At 49.0% G+C, this 25,863-nt stretch overlaps 1 protein-coding gene across 1 annotated transcript in view; it reads left to right on the plus strand.

The window, feature by feature from the left end:
* LOC147099470 (casein kinase I-like) overlaps positions 1 to 12,161 on the plus strand; it is a 67,750-nt gene extending 55,589 nt beyond the window's left edge. The window contains 2 exon segments of the mRNA XM_085969644.1: positions 2,932 to 2,993; positions 7,054 to 12,161. Coding sequence (XP_085825770.1) covers positions 2,932 to 2,964 — 33 coding nt within the window. The 3' untranslated portion in view covers positions 2,965 to 2,993; positions 7,054 to 12,161.
* Positions 12,162 to 25,863: the final 13,702 nt, after the last annotated feature.

Consider the following 25,863-nt stretch of genomic DNA (forward strand, 5'->3'; position numbering starts at 1 on the left):
CTGTCCTTACCCGGCCTGGCCTATACGAGCCTCCAGTCCCAGGCCAATGTGCTTGACACGTAACGACCCTCTGAAGTGGTTTAACAAGCCGCTGAGACCCCTGACCCATTGTTCCCTTTAAGCTGCACAGCGCTCTGAAGGTCCCGCGCGGCCGGCTTGCCTTCATTTAAGTAGAAAAGCCGCGCAAGCGTGGTATTTTGAATGGGCTGCCCCCCAAAAAATTACAGGGAACATTGTTCACCGCCGCCACCATCTTTTCAGTGCAACCAGTGACCGGCAGTAAACACTGGCCTTTCCAACCTTGCATGTCTCGAGGAAGCTGTGTTTCTTTCACTGCTACGTGCTCTGTAGAATCTCGGGGACCAGAGAGCTGCTAAAGTCCCTAAAACCAACCAACTGTAACGCCCAGTGATTTTTAGTGTAGTTCAAAGGGCTGCTTATTTTTGTCGTCGTCTTCCTCCTCCTAATCTTGACTCGTGCTGGGCTGCTGTGTCATCAGTGCTTGCTGCTCTCTGGCGGTAAGCCGAGACCATGAGTGCTGGCAGGCTATTGGACAGTGGGAGCCAGCGCTGCCAAGCTTCGAGCCTGTCCAGCAAGGAGTGGGCGTGCTAACTTTTTTTTAAAACCTCCTTCTCCCTAGCCTGCAGCCGATTGTAGCCCGCTCGCTGCTCCCCTAACCGCGGGGGAATATTTTTAGTACGCAAAAAAAGTGGCACGAGGGGGGGGGTCACAAGCAATGTTCTTGTCGAGCAGCACAACGGTCTGGAGGTCCTGCGCAGGCCGCTCAGCGGCTTTTTAATGGAGAACCCGCGGGTAATTTGAACGGGCTGCGCAGCCTGTTAAAGGGGGCTCGCACCCCAAAAGAAAATTAGCCGGAACATTGGTCAGAAGTTGGTCCTTTTTGTTTGCCCTCCCAGGTATGCACGAGAGCGGTTTTTTTTTTTTTTGCCGTTCAGAACAGAATTCAATTGCATAGATCTGTTTTCGAATGTAAATTTGACTGCCCTGGGACTGTGCAGTAACTCGAAGCTTGGCAGTCACGCAGCTCTTCGTGGCCCTCTAGTGCCGACACACCCAAGTGTTGCAATACCAAAGGCAGAAATACTCGACTGTGCTGCCCCACTGCTTTAACTGTTGGTACTGCCTCGGTTTGTTCGCGCACCCAGGGAAAAAAAACACCCTTCATTTAAAACTCCCATTTTATTCCCAGCTGCTAACATTTTTGTTCGTGTTGACACCAGTATGGCAGGGAATGTTCATCGCAGCCGAGCCCGATTTCGTTCCTCCTTCCTCGCCCAGCGTCCACAGGCACGCCCTTTCCAGCAGGCTTCATTTGGACAGTGAGCAGGACAAAGAACCCAGCCTGTTTCCTCTCGGTTCCTCCGCCCAACCACCCAGGGTCAATGGTAGCCACTTTTTTCTTTTTATATATCCGTCGCTGGCATTTAATTGCCCCTTGCGAAGGTTGGTGGTGAGCCGCCTTCCTGAACCGCTGCAGTCCGTGTGGTGAAGTTACTCCCACAGTGCCGTTAGGGAGGGAGTTATACTTGTAGCGGTTTGGTGCAACCGAGTGGCTTGCTAGGTAAGGACGGCAGATTTCCTTCCCTAAAGGATGTTCGTGAACCTGATGGGTTTTTGTAACAATCCAGTAGTTTCATGGTCACCGTGATTTATTTAATTAACTGAATTTAAATTCTCTGAAGTGGTGGGATTTGAACTTGTGCCTCTGGATCACTAGTCCGGGCCTCTGGGTTACTAGTCCGGGCCTCTGGGTTACGAGTCCAGTAACATAACCACTATGCTACCGTACAAAAGCAAAGTACAGGAAACACTTTTTTTTTGTATCCGGCACCGACGGGACCGGCGTGCTGCCGGTTGTTCAAAGTCCAGATTACAGAGGGGTATACTTACCAAGGTACGAGAGCCCCGTACACGGCCACAGGTGCAGGAGTCCCGGTTACACGGCACTTGTGCAGGAGTCCCGGTTACACGGCCACAGATCCGGGAACCCCGGTTACACGGCCACAGATCCGGGAACCCCGGTTACACGGCCACAGATCCTGGAACCCCGGTTACACGGCCACAGATCCAGAAACCCCGGTTACACGGCCACAGGTGCAGGAACCCCGGTTACACGGCCTCAGATCCAGGAGCCCCGGTTACACGGCCACAGGTGCAGGAGCCCCGGTTACACGGCCACAGGTGCAGGAGCCCCGGTTACACGGCCACAGGTGCAGGAGCCCCGGTTACACGGCCACAGGTCCAGGAACCCCGGTTACACGGCCACAGATCCAGGAACCCCGGTTACACGGCCACTAATATATAGTAAAACTTACCTGAACCTACTCCTGAATTTTGCCGGTTAAGAGAGATTTCTGGATATTTAGGTGCCGATAAAAAATGCTGGAAATACTCAGCAGGTCAGGCAGCATCTGTGGAGAGAGAAACAGAGTTAACGTTTCAGGTCAACTTACTCTGTTTCTCTCTCCACAGATGCTGCCTGACCTGAGTATTTCCAGCATTTTCTGTTTTTATTTCATGCTACTGTACCCTCTGTTCATCTCTTGGCCCAGGCGTGGTCCCTGAACTCAAGAGACTGGCCTTTGAACCTTGGAGCCCTTTAGCTTTGCATCTTTGAGCACTTGGGCTGTTGGGGGAATTCACCAAAGTAATTCAACTGGCTGTGTAATCGCAGGCTGCAAGAAGCCCGGATGCTGAGCTTGTGTCGCGCAGTCCTTGCTTTGAGTCTGGTGGGGGGGGGGGGGGTCAGTTGGTTGCTCTCAATGTTTTGTTTCTAGCCGATGCATGAACTTTGAAATTCGAAATTGCTGTTTTGTTGCTTCTTTCTCTGTGAATTGACGAGGTTTTGCCCCCTCGAGTGGGTGGTTATTGCAGTAATGATCTCCTTCCCCACCCCCGTTTCCGTTGCAGACCAGCATGCCCTTTGAACATCTGGCAAAGTGACTAATGTCCCTCGACCAGCAGGTAGTTTGGTAAGTGGCTCTTTGGTTTCCTTCGTTAGGCTGATGCCGTGAGCACGTTTATCTTGCGTAGCATTTTGTCTGTACAAATGATGTAGTTAAGCATAGATGCATTTAAGGAGAAGCTAGAAGTGAAGGAGAAAGGAATAGAGGGTTTTTAAATTGGGTGCGATGAAGAGGGGTGGGAGGAGGCTTGTGTGGAGCAGAGACCAGTTGGGCCGAATGGCCTGTTTCTGTGCTGTAGACTCTCTGTAATAAGGTGCACACTGCAGTACTAACATTAAACTTATAAATTAATAGAGTACTACAGTGTGGTTAGTAACAACATTCCCTCTAAGCTGCGTGGCAAAATGTGAATGGGCCATGCACCCCCTTAAAATGAGGGGGTCATCGGTTAGTACAGGAAACTCTCGATTTACCGGCACCTCAATAACTGGAAATCTCTGTTAACCGGCAAAATTCAGGAGTAGGTTCAGGTAAGTTTTACTTCATATTAGTGGCCGTTCCTGGATCTGTGGCCGTGTAACTGGGGTTCCAGCACCTGTTGCTAAGCAACAGGGACGCTTGGTCTGTGGCCGGGGTTCCTGCAGCTGTTGCTAAGCAACAGGGACGCCTGGATCTGTGGCCGTGTACAGGGCTCTCGTCCCTTTTACTATACCTCTCTGTAATCCGGACTTTTTGATAAACCGGCACCACGCCGGTCCTGTCGGTGCCGGATGAAAGAGAGTTTCCTGCACTGTGTTGGAAGTTCTTGCACAGCCTAGTGAATGGTGCTGCTACTAAGCTGTACACTCCAGAAGGTTTTGGGTTCAATTTTATTTTTTGCTCCTGCGCAGTTCTCTGTCTCTTTCTCCACCCCCCCCCCCCCCCCCCCCAAACCCCGGTGTGAAGCCACAAGTGCCTGTTACCCTCTCGTACCTGACTTGCACTTCCAACTTTGGTCGATGGGGTTTTCTTTCCTCACTGCCACTGGTTTGTTGGAAAGTGGTTCCAGCTCAGCGGCTATCTTGCATGTGGGGAATAAATTGTAGGTTCGATACACAAGAGATGTTGTCAAGTGATGGTCTTAGAATGATTCAACACAGGAGGAGGCCATTCGGCCCAATGTGCCTGTGCCGGCTCTTTGAAAGAGCTCTCCAGTTAGTCCCACTCTTTTTTCCCCCCCCCCCCCCGCTCCTTCCCCATAGCCCTGTAATTATTTTCTTTTCAAGTATTTATCCAATTCTCTTGAAAGTTATGATTGAATCTGCTTCCACCGCCCTTTCAGGCAGTGCATTCCAGATCATCATAACTCGCTGTTTTTATTAAAAAATATATATATATTTCCTCATCGCCTCTGGTTCTTTTGCCAATCACCTTAAACCTGTGTCCTCTGGTTACTGACACTTCTGCCACTGGAAACCGAGTAAATAAGGAGAAACTATCGAAACCGTTCCTGATTTTGATGTTCTCTGTATAAAGTGCCTTGACTATTTGGTTTGAGAAGCTCCTCCTCCCTCTCATGTTCCAGTGGGTGAGCGCACCTCTCGATATGATGCCAAGACATATCAGACCATAGCTTTCTCCTCTGCTCTTCCTTTTCTGAAGTACAGTTTTACGGATGCTGGCGCCCTTTGCTTACCTCGTATTTGAGCCTTGAACTGTTTGGGTGTGGGAGGGACTGCTTGACCAGGGGTGGGGTTTAGGACAAGCTGAGCCAATTAAAAATATATATATATATATTATTTATATTATATATATTCTTGAGATTTGGCCGATGCGGGCAAGGCTATGTTTGTTGCCCTATCCCTACTCGACCAAAGAACGTGGTAGCGGGCCTTCTCCTTGGGCCATTGACTCTCTCTCTTTCGCCGTGTCCAGACCAGTAGAACCAGGGGACACGGCCTGCGCTTGAACAGGGTAAATTCAAAACGAATCTGTGGAAACAATATTTCGGTGAGCGAGTGGTCAACCTATGGGACGGGCTCCCTCGGGAGACGGTGGAAGCAGTTAGTGACGGTTCATTCAAATGCAAATTAGAAAGAAATCTAACGTTTTGGGACCCAGTCCGAGTAATTTGAGACGTGTGGCGCACTCGGGAGGAACAGGTGACTTTGAACCTATGGTTCCCAAAGCTCTCCACCACTGGGGGCTTTCCTCATGTCATTTCTGGGTCTGTGGTAGACTTGTCGATCGAGATTGATCGCTGTGATTAGTCGACGTCTCCATTATCGTCGTATCGAGCGGCTACCGTGGTGGTAGAAGGCAAACCAGGTGGAGCTTGGGTTGTTTTGGCAATTCCGATGTCCCACTGCAGTTTTTATGCTGATGCTCAGTAGGGAATTGCAAGACATGGTTTCAGCAACGACGACGGAATGGTGATGCCTGTCCCAAGTCAGGATGGGCGTGTAGCTTGGAGAGAATCTCGGAGGTGATGGTATTCCCGTGACCTTGCGGCAGTCCTCCTCCTCCGGTAGAGGTTGCGGGGCTGGGAACCTGAAGGCTATCCTCGCCTGAAATCCACCCGCCTCAAGTAGAGATTACCAGATCTTGATTAGAAACCGAACATTGTTTTTTCCACTTGTTAACCTTGTCGCCGTCCCCAGAGGTTACTGGCCAGTTATAGTCATTCTACAACTGATCTGGCAGGGGCACGGTAGCATAGTGGCTATGTTGCTGGATTAGTAATCCAGGGGCCTGGACTAATCCGGATTTCGTGAGTTCAACTCCCACCACGGCAGAATTTAAATTCAGTTAATTAAATAAATCTTGGATTAAAAAGCTAGTATCAGGAATGGTGACCTTGAAACTATCGGATTGTCGTAAAAACGAATGTCCTTTAGGAAAGGAAATCTGCCACCCTTACCCGGTCTGGCCTATATGTGACTCCAGACCCACAGCAATGTGTGGTTGACTCTTAACTGCCCTCTGCCATGGCCTAGCAAGTCACTCGGTTGTACAAAACCGCTACAACAGAGTCAGCACTGTGGGAGTACACGAGGACTGCAGCGATTCGAGAAGGCGGCTCCCCACCACCTTCTCGAGGGCAATAAATGTTGGCCTTGCCAGCTGCGCCCACATCCCACGAACAAAGACATTTTTTTTAAATGGGCTCTTTCAGCACAGACTGTTTGAAGTCGGGGACTTCCTCGTCACTGTGGCTCCACCGCTGATGGGACGAACTTGCCGAGTATCTCGGCTATACCAGAAGGACGCTGCTCCAGCTGCCAGGCTTGGTTAGCTGATCTCAGCCGGTGCCGCAGGCCACAACCTGGCCTGGTGAGTGGCTAAATTCCTGCCCCTAATCGCTAGCCAGTGAAGCCACCCCAACCCCCTCCCAATTGGAAGCTCTTGGGCCAAGACTGGATCCATCTCCGGCTTCAGTGCCTTCAGTGGTTAAGCTAATTCCAGCGCGCTCAATCGGGACTCCCAATCGGTCAGTCGGATTGAGTGCCAAGTGCCGTAGGAACTACAGGAAACTTTTTTTTATCCGGGACCGGCGTGTTGCCGGTTTATCAGTTTCCAGATGACTGAGAGGGTTATCTACCGAGGCTATTTTTAACAAAGAAAAATCAAGAAATGTGCAGTATACAGTAATTGGGTACTCACCTACAGAATGTTGTGTTAAATGGATGGCGGAAGATGCTTGATTAAGTACAGTACTGCCAGTTGAGGGTAATGCAATGCAATAACTACCGGCAGCGTGGGAGATGCACAGTACCCCTGTAAAATGGCGGATCGGAAGAGACTACCGGCAGCGCGGGAGAGTCAGACTCCTGTTACTGAGGTGTTCCGACTTCCGATAGCGCCAAGAAGCCGAGTAGTGGCAGTTTGGAGAACTACCCCCACTGACTAACTCGGCCACCGCGGGAGACTCGGACTCGGCAACAGTGCCGGTTATTGAGGTGTTGTTTTCGGAGGGAGAATTTTGCCAGTTAATGGAGAATTCCGGTGCCGTTTAAACGAGAGTTTTCTGTATATTGCAGCCAGTTGGTGCCTTCAGAGGGTGAAAGGAGAAAACGTGGGAAAGGGGTGGCGGGGGGGGGGGGGAATGATTTAATAACATTGAACTCTTTCTTTCCCCCAATCCCAGATTCCTTCGCTGATTTTTTGCCAATGATGGGGCGACTTCGCCAACATTGACCACTGCGAAGGGGCCTTCAGGGAGGATATCAGAACAGGGCTCGTAGTCACCCGCTGTTTTATTTGTGCGAGAATCGAGGACGCAAGGCCTCAATTTCAGTCTGAACACGCTTACAATGATCTTGTGTCAATCACCTCAGATTTATTATATACATTTCCCCCCCCCCCCCCTGTTTGTTTTGGAAGTTTTCTTTTCCTGGAAGAAAACCCGGATTTAACTTGGAACAACCCCCCACCCCCCCTTACAGAAAGAAGGTCTGCCTCCCCAGCCTCAAAATAGTCAAGGGCTTCGAGCTTGACACACTTTTACCACACAGTAGCCTATTGTAAATGGTCCCGTCTGTCTGTCTGTTCCCCTCCTTTCACACCCCACACCCCCACCCCCTTCTCTTCCTTCTCCTCCCCTCTGCCGTGTGTCTGTGCTCTCTTCCCAAAACGTTAACGATAGGAGGCGAAGGGAAGAAGGGAAAAAATAATAATTAAAAACAGATTTGACAAGCTCCTTTTTTAAGACATGCAGTGGTCTCTGTCCCAGCGATGCCGAGTCTGGTCACTTTTTTTTATAATAATTTTAAAAAAATAAAATAAAATGGGGAAATCCCTACAGCAGCTGAGGTTTAAGTGAAGCGACCCAGCCCAAAGGTGGCCTGGCACTCGATGCCCTGTACTGCAATTGAGGGCCTTCGTAGCCTTCAGCGTCCTGGTACGGTCAAAGTGGTGTCAGCATCGCCCCTTTTATTTTCAGTGACAGCACTAGGATTCCTGTGTATATAAAGGGATTTGTTTTAGGGCCTCTAACCCTCACCGTTCCTCCTCCCAAAAAAAAACCTGCTTGGTCTCTCCATTTTCCTTCTCCTTGTAGCTATTAAAAGTTAACGCCACTTCCTAGCGTTTGATCTGTATCCAGGGTGACAAGACTTCATGTTTTTAAAAAGTAACTCTTAAAGAAAGCAACACAATTTTTAATACAAGCACTATTCGTGTGACCGGGGGAGGGAGGGGGTGGGTGGAGGAGAAGATCTCTCACCGAGCAAACGCTCATTAAAGAGGGTTTGTCGAACCAGAACTGCTCGTCCCCTAGTGTCAACAATATATACATATTTTCTAACATATATGTGTGTGTGTGTTGACAAAACCAGTGGCATGGAACCACCTTGGCTGCTAATTTCTGAAGAATGTATGTATTTATTTTGGGGTTTTTTTTCTTTAAAGCTGTATCGTGTTCTGTTGTCGTATTTTTTTTTTGAAGAGGAAGAGAAACTTTGAGGGTGCAGGGAAATCTGGGTGAAGGTTTTCTAATCCAAGTTAACAGTTCAGTGCCATGATCCCATTCAGCCCGTCCCCGGTGATCTACGGGTTAAGAATGCCTGGCCAAACTGCTCAACGTTCAACATTGCATTTTTTTTTAAACAAAAAGGAAGAACCAGTGTGATTTTTGCGGCCGGCTGCAAATGTCTGATGTTGTTTCCTCAACGTCGCCTTCTGGGCCCCGGGGGGCTTTTAATGCCCTTCGCTGGTGTCCCCCTGCTTAACTCTTCCATCTGCCTACAGATTGTCTGAGAGTCTTGCGATCTGGTCGTTCTGAAGTGCGCAATGTTGAGGAATAACTGGGGCGATGGCGACCTGGAAGACAGCTTTGTCATGAGCTGGTTCGCAATGTTTGGGTGTCAAAAGAGCCAACGTGGGTTTATGCTCTTCTCCCTCCCTCCCCCCCAACTGTGGCTGAGGCAGATCCAAAAGTAGCCCTGTTATCTGCCCCAAATATGGTGTGCAGACGGTGGCTCCACTCAGCCAGTATTCATTAGGGGGGAAAGCGCAGAGAAGAAGAAGCCTTGCTGCACTTGACGCTAAACGTCAAGATTTTGGAGGGAATATATTGATGGAGGAGCTGCAAATGCAGCGCCAACTGCCTGGATCCCACTCTGTGTGCCACATTGGTGCCAAATCGCCGGAGATAAGCGGCCCGCTCCCACATCTCATGCCTTTAAGTATAATCAGCAGTATTCCCTTTTTTAAGATGGCTTTTCACCTTCGTCACCCGTGCTTGGAAGGCATTGATGGCTTTCGATCATGTGGCTGACCGTAAACACTCGGGTGATTTAACTATTGCCCAGATAGTGCTAACTTGTAAATAAAAGGCTTGGTTGGTGTGGGGGGGAGCGGGGAGAGGAAACGCAAGCCAAAATACCTGCCGAAAATAAGCCCTTGAACGTTTTTGGTGAGGTAGTGAAGAGATCCGACGGCCTACAGCAAGATCCAAAGCATCAGGAAGGTTCAGAGGAGCGTACTGGAGACAGAACACATTGTGTTGCTGCGTGCTGCATTGTTTGTCCGCTTTGGCACACAGAGATGTTGTAAAAAAAATTTTTTTTTTTTTTTTTTTATATTACATTAACTCGACCTGGTCAATGGCTAAGGAGAGTTTTCCAACCCAGGTGTAAATGTGTGAATAACTACGGTGTGTTTTGTGTGTGTGTGTGTGTGTTTTTCTAAAAGTGTTCAGTGAAATTCTTGCAAATTCAGCAGCCAGAAACTTGAAGGGACGCTCTGCCAACCTGGAAGGTCACTTACTGTGAGGATTTTGTGTTTGGCTAAGCAAAGCTCAAGATTCCCTAACTTTCACACATCGCCTCCGGTTTTAGGCACACACCGGGGGTGGGGGAGTGGCCTCCATTTTGTCTCCCAAAAATTGTTCCTGTGGAAATGGGTTGGTATCCCTTCTTGTGGTGGTGAAGGCTTGGTCAGACCCTCGCCCAAAAATTTATTTTGAGGTTCAGCAGAAGAGGTTCTGCCTTCCCCGGAGGAGGAGGAGGGGGGTGGGGGGGGTGCAGATCTCGACAAGGAAGTGGTGCAGTCAGATGTTTGGATACAGCAGAATAAAGTGCGACCCTTACCCCATGCGGAAAGCACGCTCCTGATTTATTTTTTTTCAAAGACCAAACCATTTTGGGCGCGAGCAGAAACTGCAGTAAATAACCTTGTTCCATGTCCGTCGCCCCTTCATTCAAAATGTAGCAAGTGTCTTTTTACCACTAGAATACGGTTCCATCTTAAAGTGACCTACTCGGAAGGGGCAAGAAACCGTGTAAGCTCGCGTTTTTTTTTTTGTTCACGGGTTTTTTTTTCTACTCTGCAGCTTCGCAAAAGTTTCTGAACCCCCCCCCCCCCCCCCCAAAAAGCTTATTGGGCTTTTTGTGAAGCTGAGGCGTGGGGGTGCGTCCGCTTACGGCGTGTGCTGGGGAGACGGAAGACAGAAGCGTCACCGGTGGCGGGCGAGGGTGGGTTTGATTCTCTCCGCTTGAAAGCAGGAAACAGTTTACAGTCCCCTCCCGAGAACCTCGCTTCAAGATTCTTACCCACTGGTTTGAAGCTGGTCACCTTTCCCTTCCTCCCCCCCCCCCCCCCCCCCCAGAGTAGAAATATATAATCAAAATGCATTTTCTTGTTCTGTACTGTAAACTTGAATGTCGCCCTTTTTTTGAGATATTAACCGTGCACCGATGCTAACATCCCCCCCCCCCCCCCCCCGATGACACTTCTGTTTTATATTTAATACACGCGATTCCTAAGTTATTTTCCCATGTATTTTTTTTAACATTAGTATTTCATAAATAACTTTTTTGAGATTTTTTTGTATTTGTGTAAATAGCGAGTTTTTTGATTGTAAAGTGAAACCTGTTGCTTCTTAGTACCGATGTCGAACAGTGTAACATAGTTTTAATTTGTGCAGAAGGGGGGTGGGTGGGTGGGTGGGTGGGGAGGGCTGCATCAAACCCTCAGCGTATCCCGTCTCTGCAGGAGTTGCTGTTGGGTGGATGATAAACCAGCTCGTTGGTCTCTAGTGTATTACTGTTCTCTTGAATTTTGTCCCTTCACTATGAAGGACCAGTGTGTGTGTGTGTTAATCCAACTAGGACTAAAGGGATGAAGTTCTCTCTCTGGTGAATGGCTGGGTAGTGCAGTGTGTCTTTTTTTTTCATTTTAAAACTATGCTGTCCTTTCACTTTATATTAATAAAAAAAAATCCTATATCCAAAATTCAACCTGGACAAAGAGAGGTTCAAGGTCCAAATTAACTGGAACTTTCGTCAGCTTCCGAGCTGTCGTTACAAAGTTCCGCTGCCACCAGGCGTCAACCACTTGGCCCTAAAGAAGAGGAAGCGGAGTCCTGCACTTCAATGCTTGCCGGAACCGTGAAGACTTGAAAGAGCTGCATTGAAACCCGGAAGCCAGCTTTCCAAGGCTGCCCGTTTTACTGTTTGCCCTGCCGGGGATTAGCGCCAGGCACGGTGCCGTTGGTGTTGGGTGGCAGTACCAGTCCAAGAGTAATGACAAACACGTCTCCCTGTTGTATATGGTATTTATTGCACACTTATGTATGTGTGTGTGTGTGTGCGTGCGTGCGTGAGTGTGTATTTTTTTTGGCTATTCACAAGATTATGGGGAAGGGACTATTTTAACAATTAGCGGCCTTAGAAGACTTTCAGCTCAATTCAGTTGCTTTTACTCCCAAGTTTCAGCCTGTAGGAAGCATGTGGTGGATGCTCCTTTTTCAGTGTTCCTGTCTGGCCTGGTATAAGGTGCGACAGTTTAACTGGGCCACACAAGTCTAGAAGTTCCTGTCGGTGATTTTAAATGGAGGAATGCTCGGCATGTTTTTATGATACGACTTTGCTATTTGGGAAGGGGGGGCGGGGGAAAGAGAGACTGGGTTAATGTCTGCAATAAAACAGCAAATGAGAACGTCCCGTAACTTAGTGTTACCGGCAGTAATTTCTAGGCTTTCCTGTCTGTGGTAAGTGGGGATTGTGGCTCTTGGGGGGGGGGGGGGGAAACCATCTAAATGTGAATTCGGCTGAAATGTTAAATGGTTAGGACTGCCCTCCCCGCCACCCCCTTTTTTTAAAAATGTGCTCTCTGACCTATTCCGTCTCGATGTCTAATGTACAGTTCTTTATTCCTGACAATATTTAACGTTATTTACAATGCAATTTAATATGGTTGTTATTTGTGTACATTTTAAAACTTATAAATAAAAGGGAGAGGAAAAAAAAAACCCACCGCAGTCTTGTGTCCAGTTGATTATTTGGTTGAAAGGAATGGGCCTGAAATGTTTCTAGTACAGTGGACTTTGGTTATCCCGACTTGTGGTCTCCTCCTCATCAACTAACCCACTTAAAAAGGAACTGCTGGGCTTTGCCACCTGTTAACCTATTGAGGAGGACCTACAACCGTTGGGCTCTCAAGGGGCCACGTTACCTGTAACCGGAGATCCTGGCTGCCTGTTGGGCGTTTCTGGAGAAGTCATCGGTCCATAAGAATACTTGAGACATCCGCTGCCTTGTGTTTTGGGATGCTTGAAGATAGTGAGGTAGAATTGGAGGGGAGCTGTAACAGCGGTTTTCAAAGCCGCTCATTGATGTGAGAAGATGCACTTTTTCAGAAGGAAAATCTCCCACTATTGAGATTGCAGATCCTGTTGGCTTGTTTTATGTAGGAGGTAAAATATTGAGAGCCAATTATTTTTTTTAAAAAAACACTTAAAGCAACAGTTGGGGTGCTAAAAGACCTCCACATTATCCCAAGATTATTGTTCCTGGTTTGCTATTGAAGGACCTGTGCCGGAGAAGTGAATGGGGGCAGGATTAGACTTGCATGTCACCTTCCATGGTCAAATAGCCTGATTGCTCACTGTTTTGGCTCACATAAGGAGTTGGCCATGCAGCCACTCGAGCCTGCTCTGCCATTCAATAAGATCATGGCTGATCTTCAACCTCGCTCCGCATACCCGCCTGATCCCTCGATTCTCAGCCTTGAATATACTCTGACTCAGCATCCACGGCCCTTTGGGGTAAAGAATTCCAAAGATTCGCAGCCCTCTGACGAAATTCCTCCTCGTCTCAGCCTTAAATGGCTGACCCTTAATCCTGAGGCTATGCTCCCTAGTTCTAGACTCTCCAGCTAGGGGAAACAACCACTCCGAATCTACCCTGCCAATCCCCCTCGGAATCTAATATGTTTCAATGAAGAATTGGGCGAGATATTGGTGAAATGCTGGCATGGAACTATAAACTCTCATTCCCATCAACAGTGGCAAAAAAAGTAGCAAGTAGAAAGCAATTGGAGTGCATTAAATGAGGGGCCCCTTGTGCTAGCCTGGGTTTATAGAGGGCAGGTGTCTTAATGTTCATTGAACTGAAAATTAGTGGTGCATGATAATGTGACTGATGACCTAGATTGGAATCTCAGAAATATCTCTCTGAAAAATACTTAAAAGCAACATCTCGGAAGAAGCTGGGTGACAATAGAGTGGTGTGAGCAATGGCAGCATTACTTAAGTGTTGGAGTGTCCACAAGTCCGCTTAGGTGTGTTCACCTATTTACTAATCTTGATGGAAGGGGGAGCGGGACTAATTGGATTGACCTTTCAAAGAGCCGGCACAGGCACGATGGGCCGAATGGCGGCCTCTGCTGCAATATTTTGTGTCAGAATGCCTTGCGTTTATTGGTAACATCAATTCTAGGAAAACGGCATATGTTGAGTAGTTGATTTCCCATAGCATTGCCATTTGAGTCAAAAGTTGAGTGTAATCTTCAGGTGAAGAAGGGACGACAGGGCGTGGGATAATTGGGCATAGGCTCACGGTCCCCATGATAAACTCCTGCATCCTATCAAAGTTCTATTATAAATTCCTATGTCCAAGGTTAAATGGAAATTGGCCATGTAAACATCACAGCAATTACAGTCTTGCCAGTGGGGGGCGCTGCACAGGCAAATTTACACAGTTCAATCATCTATGTTGACATAATTTATAATGGGAAAGCTGGCGCAAACTGTATAGTTTCAGAATAAAAGGTCGCCCTTTTAGAATTGAGATGAGGAGGAATTTCTTCTCAGAGGGTTGTAAATCTGTGGAATTCTCTGCCCCGGAGAGCCATGGAGGCTGGGTCATTAAATACTCTTAAGGTGGAGATAGACAGATTTTTGCAAGAGAAGGGAGTGAAGGGTTATGGATAGTGGGCAGGGAAGTGGCCAAGATCAGCCGTGATCTTATTGAATGGCGGAGCAGGCTCGAGGGGCCAAGTGGCCTATTCCTGCTCCTATTTCTTATGTATGTAGATATTAAAATTCTGACTTGGCGAGATCTAGCACGCTGGCAGATGGTATTTAATACAAATGTTTCAAATGACATGTATATCATTCAAGGTGACTTGGGGAAGTTGGCAAGTTGTGCACATATTTTACAGTGTCCAGATATTGAAGCTTCCATTCGAACAGTGCAGGGTTATGGCAGCAAAGATTAAATCATTCAATTAGAGATCAAGGAGATTAAACTTGTTTTTCATGAATAGAGATCGGAGGAGCAAGGACTGCAGCTTTTAGTGTTGTTAAAGTGGGCTGTGACAAGCCATGAAATTTGTTTTGCAGGAATATGCACGGGCAGATCTCGTGGTAAGTCAGAAGATGCGCAAGACTGTTTTACCACGAATGCACAACATGTATAATGTGTAGTCAATTCCCTGTGATCTGTTCATAGACAAAATTAAGAAATTATGTTCCTGTAATTATATTGCTACTTCTTTGTGCCTTCAGCTGCCTAGGGTCCGAAGCTCTGGAATTCCCTCCCTAAACCTCTCCGCCTTTCTACCTCTCTTTCCTCCTTTACAACGCTCCTAGAAACCTAACTCTTCACCTGCTCTAATCTGTTGTGTGACTTCTCACATTTGTCCACCCCAGTCCAACACTGGCATCTCCACATCTCTCTCTCTCTCTCTCTCTCTCTCTCTCTCTGTCTGCCCCTCTCCACCCCCCCCCCCCCCAAAACACACACACACACAAAAAGTAACATGATCCCAGAAGCCTTGGAATTAAATTTTGAGTGATTTGATTGGGCAGTTTTATGGTCCGTGCTGGCGTATGGAGTATTAGGGAGGAGGGAGAGATGACCAATAATTAGTGGTGTGCTCGTGAGAGCCTTATACCACCAGCGGTGTGAATAGAGGGTGCATTTGATTTCATTGGTGAAAGTGGACATTTGTCCATTGAATATTTGACTCCAGTAACCGCTATCTGTTGTTATTAATCATGCTTTTTTTTTTTGCCTTGTACAGCTGCGCGATACCTTGGAGCTGGGGTGCCCAAGATTGTTGTCGCCACGAGCAGCTGCGCGATACCTTGGAGCTGGGGTGCCCAAGATTGTTGTCGCCACGAGATGCGTATGTGGGTCTTTGGCAACACAAAGTTTAAATCCGTGTTGCTGTTAATTTACATGCATCTCAAGGTGCTGCTGCTAATTGAGCTTGGCGATCTGATTTGGCAATTGTCCACCAAATGGGCAAAAATAACGAACAGTCCTTTCCAAGTTCCAATGTTGTTGGGAAGAGTTTTAAAAACAGCCTTGCATTTATATAGCACCTTTCACAACCTCAGGACAGCCCCACGCGCTTTAGAGTCAATAAAGTACCAAATGTAGTCACTGTTGTAATGTAGGAAATGCGGCGGCCAATTTGGACACAGCAAGCTCCCATAAACAGCAATGTGATAATGACCAGATAATCTGTTTTAGTGATGTTGATTGAGGGATAAATATTGGGCAGTTCACCGGGGAGAACAGACGGAGCCTCAGTTTAATGTCTCCGCCGAAAGACGGTGTGGTAAACCACTTTTATCGTTACACTATAGTTATCACTGTTGTATTGTTATCACCGTTATCACTGTTGTATCATGATACGAGGTCGCCTCTTGTCGCGCTGTTATACCTGGGCTGACCACCTCCGACTCCGCCCATGGCTCCACCTACCTGCCCAGGTATAAAGGTAGTCGACTGGCTGGTATTCCTCCTTGTTGGACCCGATCACCCACGAGGGTGGGCTCTGTTATTTAGTCAATAAAAACCTTTAGTTACGTTCCTAACTCGTCGCTTTTTATTGGACGAATTGATAGGTATATCAATTTTATTGACTAAATTTTAAAGATGTCTACTACTGGCCAGCCAGAAGCCCTCCCAGAAGCACAGCCACACCAGCCGGCTTGGCTGCAAGCCCTCAAACCACCGTACCTGGATCTAAACCCACAGGCAGCAAACGCAGCCCTCAACTTCAAACACTGGCTGGACTGCTTCGAATCCTACCTGGAAGAATCCGGCGCCCCGCAGAGATCCAAACTAAGACTTCTGAACGCCCAAGCGAGCCCGAGAGTATACGCACTCATCCAGGACACGACTACGTACGAGGCCGCTATCAACCTACTGAAACAGCAGTACCGCAGCCCGGTAAATTACATGTACACCAGGCACCTCCTAAGATCCCGCCCGCAACAGCCAGGAGAGTCTGTAGCTGAATTTTTACGGGCGCTAAGAGCACTCGGCAGGAACTGTGACTTTAAAGCGGTGACGGCTGTTGAAAATACGGAAGATAATATCCGCGATGCCTTTGTGAAAGGCCTACGGTCCGACTACTCACGGCAAAGACTGCTTGAAGCTAAAGACCTCGACCTGGACAAAGCTGAAGCCCTCGCTCTCTCCCTGGAGGTGGCCCATCAGGACCAGGAGGCGTTTTCCAGGTACTGCTCGCGACCCTGGGACTCGGGCCCGACCCCTACCGCAATACCCTTCGCAGCGCCGCCCCCGGGACCTACCTCAGCGTCGGCGTCCCGGGCCCGACCGGGCCCGCCACCCCCGGTACCGGCTCCGACATCGGGCACCCGCGATCGGGCCGCCGGCTGCTTTTGCGGCCAGGAGAAGCACCCGAGGTCGCGCTGCCCAGCCAGGAACTCTACCTGCGCAACCTGCAGGAAGAAAGGCCACTTCTCTAAGGCCTGCAGGAGCGGATCTTCAGAGGCCAGCAGTGCCTCATGCGAACTGTGGGGGCGGCCATCTTCTTTCACGGCAACTGAGGCCAGTATCCCCACACGTGAGTCATGGGGGCGGCCATCTTTGATCAAGGCAACCGACCCCAATAGTGCCTCATGTGAGTTATGGGGGCAGCCATCTTCTCCGCCATTTTGTCCTACCTCGTGGGAGACGCCATTTTACCCACCACGCCCGACTGCCACCGGGCCCCCGGACCCGACGACCGCCTCGCCCGCAGACGACAACGACTCGCTTACCTACACGCTAGCCTCCGTCACTCTGGATCAAGCCCGCCCACACCACCTGTCCAAGTCGATGATGGACATCAAAGTAAACGGCCACGCCACGACCTGCCTGTTCGACAGCGGAAGCACGGAGAGCTTCATCCACCCAGACACGGTGAGCCACTACTCCCTCCCTGTCCTGCCAACGCGCAACCGAATCTCGATGGCATCGAGGTCCCACGCCACGGACATTAGCGGCTACTGTGCTGTGACCTTGTCGGTTAAGGGTACAGAGTATAAAAACTTTAAACTCCTCGTCCTCCCCCAGCTCTGCGCTGCCGTCCTACTAGGGCTGGACTTCCAATCCCACCTCCAAAGTGTAACCCTAGCATACGGTGGACCCCTCCCCCCACTCACAGTCGACAACCAGCGAAGGTTAAACCGCCCACCGCGTAACACCTGCAGCCTATCCACCCTCAAGGTGCCGCCACCTTCCCTGTTCGCTAACCTCACCCCCGACTGCAAACCCGTCGCTACCAAGAGCAGGCGGTACAGCGCTGGGGACAGAGCTTTCATTAGCTCTGAGGTGCAGCGTCTCCTGAAGGAGGGCATCATCGAGGGGAGCAACAGCCCCTGGCGTGCCCAGGTCGTGGTCGTTAAGACCGGCGATAAAAATCGCCTGGTCATCGACTACAGCCAGACCATAAACAGATACACCCAGCTGGACGCATACCCCCTTCCCCGCATATCTGACATGGTCAATCAGATTGCACAATACCGCGTATTCTCGACCATCGACCTTAAGTCGGCCTACCACCAACTCCCTATCCACCCCGAGGACCGCCAGTACACCGCCTTCGAGGCGAATGGGCGCCTATACCACTTCCTTAGGGTCCCCTTCGGTGTCACCAACGGGGTCTCGGTCTTCCAAAGGGAGATGGACCGGATGGTTGACCAGAACGGACTGCAGGCCACATTCCCCTACCTAGATAACGTCACCATCTGCGGCCGCAACCGGCAGGACCACGACGTGAATCTGGAGAAATTCCTCCGTACAGCCCAACGGCTGAACCTCACCTACAATAAGGAGAAATGTGTGTTTAACACCTCGCGCCTTGCCATCCTTGGCTGTGTAGTAGAGAACGGACTCATCGGCCCCGACCCCGAAAGAATGCGCCCCCTCATGGAGCTACCCCTCCCCCACTGCCCTAAGGCACTTAAGAGAACCCTGGGGCTCTTCGCCTACTATGCCCAATGGGTGCCCAATTATGCGGACAAAGCCAGACCCCTCATGAAGTCCACATCCTTCCCCCTTACGGAGGAAGCGTGCGCAGCCTTCTCCCTCATTAAGGGAGACATTGCCAAGGCCACTATGCACGCAGTGGATGAGTCCATCCCCTTCCAAGTCGAGAGCGATGCATCCGACTTCGCCCTAGCCGCCACCCTTAACCAGGAGGGGAGACCGGTGGCCTTCTTCTCAAGGACCCTACAGGGCCCTGAGATCCGACACTCGTCGGTCGAGAAGGAGGCCCAGGCGATTGTGGAGGCGGTACGACGCTGGAGGCACTACCTGGCAGGCAAACGATTTACCCTCCTTACCGACCAACGTTCGGTCGCTTTTATGTTTAATAACAAGCTGAGGGGCAAAATCAAGAATGACAAGATCTTGAGGTGGAGAATCGAGCTCTCCACCTACGATTATGATATCTTGTACCGGCCAGGTAAGCTGGACGAACCCCCCGATGCTCTCTCACGAATTACATGCGCCAGCGCGCAAAGTGATAGACTTCAGACCCTCCACAACGACCTCTGCCACCCCGGGGTCACCAGACTTTACCACTTCATTAAGGCCCGCAACCTGCCCTACTCCATCGAGGAGGTCAGGACCATAACCAGGAACTGCCAGACCTGTGCCGAGTGCAAACCGCACTTCTTTAGGCCGGACAGAGCAAGCCTGATCAAGGCCACCCGCCCCTTCGAGCGCCTGAGCATCGACTTTAAGGGGCCCCTCCCGTCCTCTGACCGTAACGTGTACTTCCTCAACATTGTTGATGAGTACTCCCGTTTCCCCTTTGCCTTCCCCTGCCCAGACATGACCAGTACCACGGTCATTAAATGCCTGAACGACCTCTTCGCCTTGTTCGGGTTCCCAAACTATATACATAGTGACCGGGGCTCCTCTTTCATGAGCGAGGAACTCCGTCAGTTCCTACTAGCGAGAGGTATTGCAGCAAGTAGGACCACCAGCTACAACCCCCGAGGGAACGGCCAGGTGGAAAGAGAGAACGCGACGGTATGGAAGGCCGTCCTCTTAGCCTTAAAGTCTAAGGGCCTCCCAACCACCCGCTGGCAGGAAGTCCTCCCGACAGCGCTGCACTCCATCCGGTCACTACTTTGCACTGCCGTTAACGCCACCCCCCATGAACGAATGTTTGTTTTCCCCAGGAAGTCGACTACGGGAACCACTCTACCAACCTGGCTGACCTCTCCGGGGCCCGTCTTGCTGCGAAAGCACGTGAGGGCCCATAAAACAGACCCCCTGGTCGAGAGGGTGAACCTCCTGCACGCCAACCCCCAGTACGCCTACGTGGCTTACCCAGACGGGCGGGAGGACACTGTCTCCTTACGAGACCTCGCACCCTCGGGCACTCCGGAGACACCACCTTTACCCCCCCCCCACCACCCCCCCAATTCCAGCCCAGGTAGACGGCATGCCGGAACCCCACGAGCCTTCGCCGACCACGCAGACACCAGCACTAACACCGGATAATGCAGCACCGCCGCTGCGACGATCGGAGAGGCTTACGAGGCCTCCGGACAGACTGACATACCAGAACTGGTAGTACACTTCACCCCGCCGGACTCAAATCTAAACAAGGGGTGAATGTGGTAAACCACTTTTATCGTTACACTATAGTTATCACTGTTGTATTGTTATCACCGTTATCACTGTTGTATCACGATACGAGGTCGCCTCTTGTCGCGCTGTTATACCTGGGCTGACCACCTCCGACTCCGCCCATGGCTCCACCTACCTGCCCAGGTATAAAGGTAGTCGACTGGCTGGTATTCCTCCTTGTTGGACCCGATCACCCACGAGGGTGGGCTCTGTTATTTAGTCAATAAAAACCTTTAGTTACGTTCCTAACTCGTCGCTTTTTATTGGACGAATTGATAGGTATATCAGACGGCACCTCAGATAGTGCGGCACTCCCTCAGCACTGCACTGGGAGTGTCAGCCTAGACTTTGTGCTCAAGTCTCTGGAGTGGGACTATGAACCCACAACCTACTGACTCAGAGGTGAGAGTGCTACCAGCTGAGCTGACGTGGGAAGCCCTAGCAGGAACAGTGGTGGAAGCGGAGTCCATAACAGCTTTTAAAAGGGAAAGCAGATAAATATTTGAAAAAGAAAAATTTGCAGGCTGGGGAATGGGACTAAGCGGAGAGTGCTTTAGAGTCAAAACAGACGCGATGGACTGAATGACTTCCTTCTGTGGGGTAAAGTCCTATTATTCTATTCAATGGGTTTAACCTCCTCACTGTAATCAACAGGAAAGTGCCTTTTTGAAGGTGAGGAACTGCAATCAGCACACTGACTCCATGTATCCTGTAACAGCAAGCTAGCTTGTGTGGAAGAGAAGTTTGCTATGGTCTGATGTCAAGACTGAAATGTGGTTTTCAAGTGCGGTCACGTCAGAATGATTGCCAGATCCGTGTGAAAGCCACAAGCCTTAGGCTCCAAGGCCTATAGAATACCAAACTGTCATCTCTCTGTACCTTGAAGATTGCAAGACTTGTTAATATTCAGCTGTATATATTTTTTTCCAACAAAGATCATTCCTCCTTCAAAGGAATGATAAATGGACTTTTTATTGCTGAAGCATATTCAGACAAAAAAGCCTCGAGTGTTTGATTCATAACTTCAGGTGGAGCTCTACCTGAGGGAAGAGACTGTTTCATTCCTAGAAATGGTTTAAGTTCACAGGAACGGGAGTAGGCCATTAAGACGCTATATAAGTTGTGTTCAGTGCCATTCACAACTCCTCAAATAATGAAGCAGTCCATGCCCGCATGCAACAAGACCTGGACGACATTCAGGCTTAGGCTGATAAGTGGCAGATAACATTTGTGCCACAGAAGTGCCAGGCAATGACTATCTCCAACCAGCGAGAATCTACCCACCGCCCCTTAACATTCAACGGCATTACCATTGCCGAATCCCCCACCATCAATATCTTGGGGGTCACCATTGACCAGAAACTTAACTGGACCAGCCAGATAAATACTGTGGCAACAAGAGCAGGTCAGAGGCTGGGTATTCTGTGGCGAGTGTCTCACCTCCTGACTCCCTAAAGCCTGTCCACCATCTACAAGGTACAAGTAAGGAGTTTGATGGAATACTCTCTGTTGTGTATGTAACCTGTTCCACCTTAAGAGAGCTTAAGCCTGTTCCACCTTAAGAGATGTACTACTTTCTCAGGCTGCTGTAGACGTAATACCGGGGGTGAACATACCGGTATATAAGCACTGTGCAGTAATCTTGTATTCAGTATAGTCCCTACCTCCAACCAGTAAAGACCTGTTTTTATTGTTACTCATTAGTCTGTTTTAATTAACTAAATAATTCACAGACTTAACACTGGCGACGAGTCAGGTTCTTACCCTGCGGCAGTTATTCCACGGCGGTTGAAGAGAGGTTTCAAACCTCACCACTCACCACCCCACTGGAAGCGACAGGCATTAGGACCCTGAAGCCTCCATCAGCTTGTGAACCGGAGTAAAGACAGGACTGGGGAAGAGAGAGGTACAGGGCGATAGCGATCGGCAGATAAGGGCCGGGCCGCTTTCAAGTGCGAGGCGCAGCCGGGCCATCGATCGCATCCGCTGATAAGGGCCGCACTCGGGGGCTGAAGGGAGACGGCGTCGGGGGATGGGTGAAGACCGCCAAGCGCGGGAAAACCGCCATTTTGTGGGCGGAGGACGACGGCAAGAGCGGGAAGCCGCCATCTTTGATAACAAGTAAAGAAAATAAAATCTGAGAAATTGCAAATCTACAATGCCTAAACACGGGAATATTAGCACCTTTGATAGTGACCTCGAAGATTGGGCCATATATGTTGAAAGAGTAAAAAATTATTGTAAGGCCAATAAAATTCGTGACCAAGATAAAGCTCTAACATTATTAAATTTAATGGGTGTGAAGACATACGGGCAATTGAAACACCTGTTATCACCAGATGAACCGGCGGATAAGACGTTCGATGAGATTGTTACTGTCCTGAAAGATCATCTAAACCCCACGCCGCTGATGCTAGCGGAACGATTTAAATTTTATGACAGAAGGCAGCTACAGCATGAAAGCAATGCTGAATATTTGCTGGAATTGCGTAAATTAGCGAAATATTGCCAGTTTGGAACGGGACTGACAGAGGCACTTCGAGACAAATTTGTGTGTGGTTTATTTAAACAGGATACACAAAAGCGACTGCTCGAGGAGAATGAGCTGACGCTTGAGAAGGCGGTCACTATGGCAGCAGCACACGAAGCCGCAGCGAGAGGCACGGCAGTAATGCAGCTACGGTCACCGGAGCTCAGTGCACACAAATTGGGTGTGAGTTCTGGCAAATGTTATCGTTGTGGAAAGACAACGCATGATCAGAACCAGTGTTGGTTTAAAAACCAAGAATGTAGAACTTGTGGTAAGCTTGGACATATAGCTAGAGTATGCAGGTCAGCGAAGAAGACCAGCAACAAGAAGTCACCGCAAGGGAAATACGCAAAGGTACACAAGGTGGCCGAACAGGAGTCCGATTCAGACGCAAGCAGTATTGAACTGGCTAGCTTAAGGGTACTCAACGTTGGTAAGGGTGCAGACCTCCAGACAATTTGGGTTACTCTTCAGATAGAAGGAGTCCAAGTAAAAATGGAATTGGACACTGGATCGGCATTGTCGGTCATGAATAAGAAAGATTACAGAAGGTTATTCCAACATATTCCCCTACAGGATACGGAGATTATATTGACAACCTACACGGGGCAGAGAGTGTACCCCATCGGGACAATAAAGGTTGCAGTGGCCAACAAGGGCGAAGGAAGTCAAATAATGGACTTATATGTGCTACCGGAGGGAGGTCCACCACTACTAGGCCGGGAGTGGTTTAGAAACATAAATATGGACTGGCATTCGCTAAAAGCCATAAAGAGTGAGAACTCGGTGCAGATAATCAGCCCAGACTCTAGAACTGATGATGGTAAGACCAACCCATGTGCAAAAGACAAAGTTTCAGCACAGAATTCCACTGAGCAACAACAACATAGTTTAACAGAGAATTCTGAGTCTGTCAAGTCTACTGATATGCACATTTTTGAGGGACACTGGGCTCGAACTCAACTCCATTTCAAACTACAACAGCAATTAGAACAAATGATTCGCCGTTTTGAGCAAGAGATGAATGAAATTAAAAAGTTCTTTGTTACAGAGTGGGAGAATCTGGAAAGTCAACAGAAGCAACTGATGGAGAAAATGGAGCAGGAGCACACCAACCATCTGCGCGAGGAGGCCGAACGAATCAAAGCTGATTCAGGTTCTGAAGGTGCGTGCCATAATCTGGTGTCAGAAGAGTTAACGATCAGCCAACTCCTTCATATGCTGAGGGACAAGACTCTGAAATGGGAAAAACTTGAACACGAGCTGCGATCTTCAAAGGAAAAGGGTTCGGAGCTCTCAAAAGTCATTGAGATGGCTGATGTGATGACACAGACTGAAACGACTGCAACAGAGCAGCCATTGGATGCCAAAAGTACGCTGACTCACGTCAATGTAGAACAACAGACCGCTGAAACAGTTGCTCCGGTAGAGGGATTGCATAGTCCGATCAATCAATCTCCAAAGGAAGTTGAAGTATTAAAATCACAAATGAGGTCACTAGTAAACGACTTGCTGAAAGCCCAGAAAAAGCTGGATGCAGAGGTACACATGAAGAAGTCTCTTCAGGAAAGATGTCTGGATTTGGAACAAGAGCTGGCTAACGTCCAGCTGGGTATGGAGGAAATAGACGACCCTCTCACTGGTCTAGCTCAGGACGACACCGAATATTACCATGACCTGGTGGACGACACCGAATATTACGATGTCCTGTCCTGCCCAGCTTGTAACTTCGACTCCCAAAGTGCAGAAATCATGGAGGAGCACCAAAAGTCTACGGAACATCGGGAGAAGCTGGCTCTACGACGGAAACAGGAGGAAGAGAAGGAGGAACTGCGCATGCAGCTGGCAGCTGTGGCAGCTGACAATGGAGCCCAGAGAGTCTCCAAGAAGCAGAAAAGGAAAAGTAAAAACAGAAGATGACCCATCTGAACCATTATCACCTCTACCAGATCACACACGTGGTCCCTCCGAACGGAGCCAAATCAGTTCGGAAGTTCAAGCTGTTAAATCCATGAAAGGACTATTGAATGAGTAACGTGAACCGACTACACCACAGAGATTGAATCTGTGAACTGTTTTCCGCAGAGACTGAATCTGTGATATGTTACGTTAAACATGAAGTTATATATGTATATATGTTATTACGTTATGTTAAATGGGGGGGATGACTATAAAGCTAAGAAGGGAGGAGTGTTGTGTATGTAACCTGTTCCACCTTAAGAGAGCTTAAGCCTGTTCCACCTTAAGAGATGTACTACTTTCTCAGGCTGCTGTAGACGTAATACCGGGGGTGAACACACCGGTATATAAGCACTGTGCAGTAATCTTGTATTCAGTATAGTCCCTACCTCCAACCAGTAAAGACCTGTTTTTATTGTTACTCATTAGTCTGTTTTAATTAACTAAATAATTCACAGACTTAACACTCTCCACTTGCCTGGATGAGTGCAGCTCCAACAACACTCAAGAAGCTCGACACCATCCAGGACAAAGCAGCCCGCTTGATTGGCACCCCATCCACCACCTTAAACATTCACTCCCTCCACCACCGGCGTACCATGGCTGCAGTGTGTACCATCTACAAGATGCACTGCAGCAACTCCCAAACCCGCGACCTCTTCCCCCTAGAAGGACAAGGGTAGCAGGCACATAGGAACACCACCACCTCCAAGTCACACACCATCCTGACTTAGAAGTATATCGCCGTTCCTTCATCGTCGCGGGATCAAAATCCTGGAACTCCCTCCCTAACAGCACTGTGGGAGCACCTTCACCACATCGACTGCAGCAGTTCAAGAAGGCGGCTCACCACCACCTTCTCAAGGGCAACTAGGAATGGGCAATAAATGCCGGCCTTGCCAACGACGCCCACATCCCATAAAAACGAAGAAAAATAAATAAATAAATAAATGCAAGTTGTTGTTTGTTGTGGTCTGTGGGGTTAGCCATTGGCTGCGTCATTCACAAGGTCCCTGATTGACCATTGACCCCCGTCACTCTCGAGGCAGATCGGCGTTCCAGCAAATTACGGCATAATTATTGATCGATCTGAATGGGGAGCTGGAAAGTTGAAATATTGACATGTTCCGCCAAACGCGCTGTTCCAGCAAATTCAGGCCCATGATTCTGGTGCCCAAATAAGCAGTGTGTGACACATGGCAAATTTAATGTACAATAAATAGCTATGTCTAATATCGTAAGTGGATTCTTTTCAAAGCAATTGGATTTTTTTTTTTGCTTGCAGCCTGTACATCTC

This window comes from Somniosus microcephalus, chromosome 28 (assembly GCF_052327205.1).
Source record: "Somniosus microcephalus isolate GS21.2 chromosome 28, FLI_Smic_1.0, whole genome shotgun sequence".
NCBI lineage: Eukaryota > Metazoa > Chordata > Chondrichthyes > Squaliformes > Somniosidae > Somniosus > Somniosus microcephalus.